General features: G+C 35.3%; 1 protein-coding gene across 9 annotated transcripts in view; it reads right to left on the reverse strand.

Annotated features, from left to right (window-relative positions):
• Window positions 1–10,000, reverse strand: part of LOC115217166 (serine/threonine kinase SAD-1-like) — a 362,920-nt gene that overhangs the window by 23,535 nt on the left and 329,385 nt on the right. For all 9 annotated transcript variants that reach the window (XM_036507077.1, XM_036507076.1, XM_036507071.1 and 6 more), the window contains one exon: window positions 3,921–3,980. In XM_036507077.1, coding sequence (XP_036362970.1) covers window positions 3,921–3,980 — 60 coding nt within the window. The remainder of the gene's footprint in view (window positions 1–3,920; window positions 3,981–10,000) is intronic.

Consider the following 10,000-nt stretch of genomic DNA (forward strand, 5'->3'; position numbering starts at 1 on the left):
GTACGATACGACCCACCCATGCAAGCATGACAAAATGGATGTTAAAATGGGGGTGGGGGTGATGAAGTTTGGAATTTGGGGGTCTGTCTTTATTTCAATCCTGCTACCATTACCCTTTATCACTCTGCCTCTCTCCCATCATGCTGCCTGTGTAATGAGGAATAGCATTCTATCAATCCTTATTTAATCACCTCCTACCATTGCCTATCTTTATCAGATTCTCTCTCTCTTTCTCTCTCTCTCTCTCTCTCTCTCTCTCTGCGTCCTCCGCTTCATTTTTTGTAAATCACTCATTCTCATTTAATTGTATATAATTTAATTGTTTGTTTATTCATACGTTTCGTCTCATTCGATACCCTGACCCCAATGTTTGTTTTGTCTGTCCTCGTATCGTCCCCTCTTTTTCTCAACCTTATGGTGAATAAAGAAATTCTCTCTGTCTCTCTCATTTTTAATATTATTTATCAATCTCTGTTTCACATACACATCCATCATTCATTGTTGACATATATATATCACTCCCCTCCTTTCATTTTCTCTCTCTCTCTTACTCTTTCATATTAATCTCCCTCTCACCCTCATGTCAACCTTCAATCACTCTCTCACATTCTTCACAATTGTGTTTCTATTCAATTTCCTTATCCATAAGCGACATGTTGTTACCAATCACTGTCTCACTTCTATTACCACTTCCTCTATTCACCCCTATCACTCAGCTCTTCTCCATCAAAATCCCTCTTCTATCTTCTTGCTCTTTATCTGTTTCCTCTCTCAGCCACATTTCTTGAATGAAATAAAAGAGAAAATAGAGGAGAGAGAATTCTTTCATCTTGCCAGACACAAGGCAACTTCCCTACAGCTCGTGCCACAATAAAAATGCAAAGGGCACACCCAGTAAAGTGGTTAGCTTTATGAAGGGCATCCAGCTATAGAAACCCTTCCAAGTATAGATATATGAGCAAGACAGGGTCTCCAATGTGATGGGGGTAGTAACTCCAAATAAGCACTGACTTGGAACCTGGTAACCTATTTCTTTACTACCCACAAGGGGCTAAACACAGAGAGGACAAACAAGGACAGACAAACAGATTAAGTCGATTATATTGACCCCAGTGCGTAACTGGTACTTAATTTATCAACCCCGAAAAAATGAAAGGCAAAGTCGACCGTGGCGGATTTTGAACTCAGACGAAATATGGCTACGCATTTCGCCCGGCATGCTAACGTTTCTGCCAGCTCGCCGCCTTGAATCCTGGTAACCTATCCAGCCTATGACAGCATGAAAAATAGATGTGAAATGATGGTGGTGGTGGTGGTGGTAGTTGTGGTGGTCATGATGACAACAATGATGGTGATGCTGACAATGACAATGATTGCAAAGATGACGATGATGATGATGACATGATATATTTGCATTCACTTGCAGCTGATAAAATCACACTGTGGCTATTCCAAGTTCCCTATCTCTGAGAAACACAGCCCTTTGGTTGCCTGAACAAATGCTTAGAAGGGAGAAACTTGGCCTAATAATGACCAAAGTCATCAATTCAAATTAAATTAATGAACTTTATTTATTCAATAATTTTTTTCTCTCTTCCATTTGTACACACACACACACACACACACACACACACAATACCAAAAGGTTAATAATTATTATGATGTTTTTCACTGGAGGTGGTCTATCAAATATTTTGATAAGCCACCCTTAGCAAAACTCTGAAGTGACTGTCAGCAGTTTAATAATAAATATTCAACTCTGCATCACATTTGTTATAAATAAAATGTTTATATATAATTATAAATATAAATATACATACACACACACACACATATATATATATATATATATATACATATGCGGGAACAGTTTCTCTTTTAGACATATTGTATTGGAAACATGACTGTATTCTACTTTTCGTTTTTATCCAAGTCTTTTCCCTCATATTTTCGTATTGATTTTTTGCAATTTGTTAGCAGACGTTTCTAAACCTTCGTGATTTCATCTTCAAGATGAAGGAATGTTGGCGTGTGTTGCTGCATGTTTATAGAAAGCAGCACCTATATGATTGATGACCTTTAACCCTTTAGCATTCAGATCATTCTGTTAAATGTAAGGCTCATATATTAACATTCTCTCAAATTAATCATGTTTACTTTTAGTATGACATTGTAAGATAGGTGTAAGAGACCAGATGTGGTCTGTTTGAGCATTTAAACAAGTATTACTTATAAAGAGACTGCAACATACACCAACATTGTGTCATCCTGAAGATGAGACTGTGAAAGTTTGGATTTGGGAATTTAACTGTTTCAAAGAAACTGGAAAAAAACCCATACAAAAATAGGAAAAACTTAAATGAAATAAAAAGATAAAGCTAGAACAGTCGTGTTCACAATACGTTGCGATGATGATGCATATATATATATATATATATATATCAACAATCAAGGAACGGCCATGATAGGCCATTCACCCACTAGAAATAACAGCCAAAGCTTCAACCGCAAATAAAGATTAATTCCGTAAACAGGAGAAAGTTTTAAAAAAAATTTTCTCCTGTTTACGGAATTAATCTTTATTTGCGGTTGAAGCTTTGGCTGTTATTTCTAGTGGGTGAATGGCCTATCATGGCCGTTCCTTGATTGTTGATGTTGAACTTTAAAATGGTCTATGACTATTTAATTTTTTCCCACTAGGCCGCTGGTGGCAAAAAGAATTCTACAAAATTTTTTCTGCCACCCTATATTGATTAAATATATATATATATATATATATATATATACATATACATATACATATATATATATATACTTTATTTTAAGCAGCAGAAAATTCAACAAAATCTGTTACTCTGAGTTTCTCATTGCCGTTTCAGAGTAACAGATTTTGTTGAATTTTCTGCTGCTTAAAATAAAGCATATTACTCTACCACTGGTATTTGAGTACTCTTTTTTCCACCTTGTTTCACATTTATGTGTTTACTCCGGTATATATATATATATATATATACATACATATATATATACATAAATACATGTATAAACATATGATATATATATACATGCATATATATATATATATATATATATATATATATATATTATATATATATATATACATATACATATATATATATATATATACTTTATTTTAAGCAGCAGAAAATTCAACAAAATCTGTTACTCTGAGTTTCTCATTGCCGTTTCAGAGTAACAGATTTTGTTGAATTTTCTGCTGCTTAAAATAAAGCATATTACTCTACCACTGGTATTTGAGTACTCTTTTTTCCACCTTGTTTCACATTTATGTGTTTACTCCGGTATATATATATATATATATACATACATATATATATACATAAATACATGTATAAACATATGATATATATATACATGCATATATATATATATATATAGATAGATATACATGTATATACATATATATAATATAAATATATATATATTTATATAAATTAGTAAATGTAAGACTGAACCCCGCATTTAAAAATTTTGTTTAAAAACTATTTTAATGTGAAAGTTCTGAAAGAAGAAGGATGTGAATCAACAGAACTAATCTGTAATAATTAAACATATATTTAAATTTGAAAAAAAACCCAAAAAAACCCTGTTATTTTTTTCCCCAGTTGATTGCTTAAATAACCTAATTAGAAATTACCCTGGTTACATTATTCACTTAACGTTAAAAAAAAAACTCAAAGACACTCTCTCAAAATTAGCACAATATAGAAAAATGAGACCATGCTTCAATATTTACATGCAATTATGATAATACCGAAGGCTTCCCTTATGCAATTACTGGTACTTGCTACAGTGAAGTCACAAAAGAAGCTAAGCTGAGCTTTGTATTATTCTGAGAGTTATATGTAATCGTGAGGCACAGTACTTAGTTGGCTTACCTCTCCTGGTCGTAGAGTTGATGGAGTAGTCATGATAGTACTTCGAGCTACTTTCATTATCTGAATTAGAAAACAAATTATTCCATCAACAGAAATACTTCACACGGAGAATGAATCCTTTTCGTGGGGACTTTCTCTGCTTATATTTTCTGTATGTAAGGAGAGAACATTGTATTATAAGTCTTAAATTATCAAACTTATAATGTCTAACACTTCGGGTTTTTAGGGGACTTTTAAAACTTAATATATTTTTTTTATATATATATATTTATCTTTAATTGTTTACAGAGAAGTATAATATATTAAAAATGTTTCAATATTATTATTGTTACAATTAATATCCACAAATATAGACTTTTATACAATATTATTTTAGATATATTTTTTTTATCAACTTAGTTTTCTCATGTGAGAGTAATGTTTAATTCTGGTAAAGAGCCCAGATGCTCGCTTATTATATAAATATACAGTATATATAGTTAAATAAATGAATTTATAAAGCATAAACATGTTATTGTCAAGTTAGTTAAACACAAAATACTAAAGTTAATAGAATAAATATTATCCTGGAAAGACAAATATCCAAACATAAATTCTTTCAAATGTTCAAGAATATTTATAGAACTCCTAAATGGCAGCATGACCGAAGTAATACACAATGGAAACGGTAATTTTAGATTCAGATTCATAAAATTTACACTTTGTTCGATTCCTACATTTTCAAATGTAAAGTACCTATTTCTTTACTACCCACAAGGGGCTAAACACAGAGAGGACAAACAAGGACAGTCAAATGGATTAAGTCAATTATATTGACCCCAGTGCGTAACTGGTACTTATTTAATCGACCCTGAAAGGATGAAAGGCAAAGTTGACCGTGGCGGAATTTGAACTCAGAACATAGCGGCAGACGAAATACCGCTAAGCATTTCGCCCGGCGTGCTAACGTTTCTGCCAGCTCGCCGCCTTAAATGTAAAGTGCCACCTGCCACTCATGGTCGAGGAGTCAGTGGCTAAACCAGTCCCCTACTGGGCCTCTCCATGAGGGTGGGTGTGGATACCCGGAAGAATCAAATAACAAAATCCTGACAAAGACAGAAGAGATTCTTCAGACGGTTGCAATGACACTTATTACCTTAAAAGGAGATGATCGCCAACAGGATTACCACAAGTACAGGGAAACACTAGGTGGGAGTTACACCAATATTAAGTTCTATACTGATCTTTTCCACAATAGGCACAAGGCCTGGAATTCTGGGGAAAAGGGGCCGACAATTACATTGATCTCAGTGCACGATATTGAAACTAATCTTTTTTACAACAGGCACAAAATTGTTGGCCCCTTTTCCCCAAAATTTCAGGCCTTGTGCCTATTGTAGAAAAGATTAAGTTCTATACTGGACTGATCGTGGCTAAGAAGGAAAGCCTTAGACCAAAGAGGGTGGAAAAGATGGGTAAAAAAATTTAAAATCCAGGTACCCACCAACAGCAGAAATGGTATGAAGATGACTTCATTTCACTGAAATCAAACGCATCGAATGTTTCCTGTTGGCTTTTCAACAAATAATATCAGATGGAATTGTAATTTTTATCGTTATAAAAGCTGTACTGAATAACATAAGAGTTGCTTTAGAATATAATGGTGCTACATTTTGGAGCTGCTATTTCTTCAGTGGAGGTGCAATGGCCCAGTGGTTAGGGCAGCGGACTCGCGGTCAGAGGATTGGGTGTTGTGTGTTTTTTTGAGTAAAAACACCTAAAAGCTCCACGAGGTTCCAGCAGGGTGTGGTGGCGACCCCTGTTGTACTCTTTTGCCACAACTTTCTTTCAATTTTTCTTCCCGTTTCTTGAGTAACGCTGTGATGGACTGGCATCCCATCAAGCCGGGGGGAACACATATGCCATAGAAACCGGGAAACCGGGCCTCTGTGCCTGGCTAGGCTTTAAAAGGGTGCATTTATTTTATTTTATTTCTTCAGTAGGTCTTTAAATTTACAAGCCCACAATTTTTTATTCTGCAATTGGTTTCTCTAAATTAAATCAGAGAAAGATAAAAAAAAAAACGCAGCAAAACTGAGGCATTAATTTTAAAGGTGTTAATTGAAATCAATTATTATGATATTTAACCCTCACTGCACTGATTGCATTTTTGCTGGTGATGCAATATGCTAATGATATGCAAATCACTTCTCAGAACCACTTTCTATTGGCCAGTAAAAATAACATGTCCATACAACATCATATGAAATGTGGAGAATGCTGGAAAGCGCGCGTCTACAATGAGTCTACGATTTAAAAAAAAATTTACCATCATTTTTTCCCATTTTTAATGCATTTTTTGCTATTATATAAGAGAAGTAACTCTCTAAAAATGCTTATATAGTTATTTCCCTTACAAACCCGAGCAACGCCGGGCGATACTGCTAGTTTACTATAAAACAACATTGATTTATAAGAATCTAATTTCCCAAAATATTTTGGAAATACCGAAAATTACAACACAACGGATAGACTTAGAGTCAAAACTATTGAAAAGGTTGCAAGACAATTGCAAATTTTAGGAAAATAAAAATAAGACAAAAAGTGGAAATTTTACCGGTGAATGTTACATTATAAGGCACAAAAAGAAAATGACTCTCCCCAGACACAACTACGGATAGAAATCTCATAGAAAACACATGAAACTATATGCAGCCTTTTCTATCAAATTGAATCGTTAAAAATGACCTGGAAACATCCCCAAATGATCTATTATGCTAAGTCACATTTTTTTGTGTTCTGAAGTAATTTTTATGCTAGAATTAACGTTTTTATTTTATCCAGTTCTATACTATCACATCAACACTACATACTTTCACCTTTTAGAATTGTCTTTAATTCTTGGAGCATGGAACATTCATGAAAGACAACCTGTTTGCTTCGCTAATCCAAAAGAAGAACCTATGTCCAAAGCAAAAACTGGACACTGATGCAGGCATGGACATGTGGTTAAGGGGTTTTGCCTTAAAGCTGCATGGTTTTGGGTTTAGACTCACCCTGGGTTAACCAATGCCTTGTGAGTGAATTTGATAGACGGAAACTATGTGGAACCATGTCATGTGAGTTTGTGTGTGCGTGTGCATCTTAGTGTGTGTCCCTTTCCCCACTGCTCAACAACCAGTGTTGGTTTGTTTACATCCCCATAACTTAGCAGTTCAGCAAAGGCGTCTGAGAGAATAAGTACCAAACTTTTAAAAATCTAGTACTGGAGGTTGACTCAACTGACTAAACCCTTCAAGGCAGTGTTCCAGCATGGTCGTAGTCCAATGACTGAAACAACTAAAAGAACAAAGAGACAATCTTAAACTATATTTTTCTTTTCTATTTCTATTTTAATGGTCCCTGTTCCTTAGAGTTGGTTGGGTTTATGCCACAACCACTTAAATATTCCTGACCTCCTCATCTCTCCTCCTTTCACAATCCTTCTTGTGTCCAGACACCCTAGACCTAGTACTAACCACTACACCCTGTCTTGCATTCTCATAATGTTGGCTCTCTGGAATTCTCTCCCTAATCATGTATTTCTTGCAGACACTGATTTATAAGGTTACATATGGAACATTAATGGCATCAACCATACCGATCTCAGTCCAAGACAGAACCTACCACTAACCCCCTGATCATTAAAACCAATGAAAACAGCAACAAACTATGCCTTTCAAGAATTTGGACCTGGAGATCTCCATTTCCAGCGACTTCGAGGGCCACCTCCCAGTGGTGTCGGGCGTCAACGAAGAGCCCTCAACTACAACAAGACGACCAAAGTTTTTTTTTTCCAAGGTCTGGGGTCTCCCGCCCCAAAGCCCTAGACCATCACCTAATCACCCTTACCCGTCTTGTTGCTTAACAACAAGAACAAGAAGAACAACAGCAAACTATTATCATTGATATTAATTGAGTAATCATAATTATTTATTCAAATAAGCAGTGTCCATGACCTTTGCAAATCAACTCAAATGGCTTGCAAAGGCCATGGAGACTGCCGCTAGATATCTCATTTGAATAAATAATCATAATTACTCAAATAATATCAATGATAACAAACAGTACTGTTTTAGCAAACAACATTGATTTATAAGAACCTAATTTCCCAAAGTACTTTGGAAATACTGAAAGCTACAACACAACAGTTTGTTGCTGTTTTCATTGGTTTTAACGATCAGATGGTTAATGCCAGGCTCTTTCTTGGATATGTTTTACTACCATAATTATTTACATATTTTTTCCTATCCATAGTAGATATGCGAAGCAATGGCTGTTGAGGGGGCTTCGTTTTGGTTGGTCTTATGTTCTTTTCTTTTATTTTATTAATCCTTTATTAGCTTTAATTATTGGAGAGTAGCCATGCTGGGACACTGCCTTTAGGAGTTTCAATCAATTGTATTGATTTCTGTACTTCGTGTAGTACATATTTTATCGATCTCGGGGGAAACATAAATACTCATCGACTTTGGCATAAGGGGAGATAATTTGGGTAGCATTAAAACAGCTCGAAGTTACTTTCCCTTGATGCATAAAGTTTATTCACACTCTCACATACAGGCAAATACACACACAGACACACACACACGCGCACGCACACACACACACACACACACACACACACACACACACACACATATGTACTTGCGTAATACTTCTGCACAGCATTTCTACCAACGAAATTTCATTCTTGCCCAAAATGCTGTGCAGTAAGACCGAACTTTTTCACCACTTGGCCATGTCTATTCCCACATGTCCTGTGGGAATAGCAACTGAATCATTTGCTCCAGATTTAAAGTATAACTGGCTGAGTATTCCACGGAATGTGTGACTTTAATGTAATCTATATATATAAAACTCTAGTTGTGTGAGTGTCTGTCCCCTTCGATTTAGATTCCTAACTCCTCCCACATTTTGCGGTGCAGTTTAACCAAATTCGGGTATCTTATAGTCGTGATTCATATCGAGCCCGTCTGACTATTAGCGCGCGTCAACGATGAGTCTACGATTTTAAAAATAATTTAACATCATTTTTTATTCCATTTTAATGCATAAAATGCATCGTATGTCGATGGCGGCGGAGTTGGCGTCCACGCTCACAGCTGCACCTGTTTGCTTCTCCCCCTTCCCTCCCTCGTGAAGCTGTGGGGAAGGGAGTGTAAAGAAATCAACGTCGTAATGCGTTGTGAAGGAAACCAGCGTTCTTTTAGAACAACGACTTCATGGCTTGAAGACACCAAAACAAAAATGGCTAAGAAAGCCCGAATTTATAAGGGAAGTAACTCTCTAAAAATGCTTATATAGTTATTTCCCTTACAAACCCGAGCAACGCCGGGCGATACTGCTAGTTCTCAATAAGAATCAACATGGCACAGTGTCTAACAAAGCTGTTCCTTTGAATTACAGGCAAAATTCATTCAACAGGCTTCGACACAGTTTCCATCCACCTGATTTTACTCACAAGATAAGGGTTGATCCAAGACTAAAGAGAAAATATTTGTTCAAAATTTGCCCAAAATGCCTCTCAGTAGGATTGAACCAGGGACTTTGTGGTTGTAAAGAAAAGTTCTTAACCATTTGCCCATATTACACCTTTAGCTGTATAAACATGTCTTAACAATAAAAATCTACAATGAATTCTAACTGAAATCAAGAAATTACTTGTGAATCATATAAACCTACATGTTTTATCAATGGTCTTAATTTTATATATAATTTTTCGTCCATCTAAGTTTAAATATTATAATCCAAGAGTCTAATGGGGAAGAAAAACCAGAAGAAAAACCAAAGAATAAAATCTCAGATAAGTTTTTTGTGAAAATATAGCATTTGAGAATTATTCTAAAATTGTATCTGCTTGTAATAAATTGCCATTTTAACAAGGTACATTTAACCATTTAGCATTTAAACCAGCCATATCAGGCCCAAATATTCTATCCGTTTCATGTTCAAATCAACCAGATCTAGCTTCTTACACTTACCCTACAATGTCATTCTAAGAATAAGCAAACACATAATTGAAATATAGAAGCTAAGAGATTTTTGGTGATTAATTCCAA

The sequence above is a fragment of the Octopus sinensis genome, linkage group LG11 (genome assembly GCF_006345805.1).
Source record: "Octopus sinensis linkage group LG11, ASM634580v1, whole genome shotgun sequence".
NCBI lineage: Eukaryota > Metazoa > Mollusca > Cephalopoda > Octopoda > Octopodidae > Octopus > Octopus sinensis.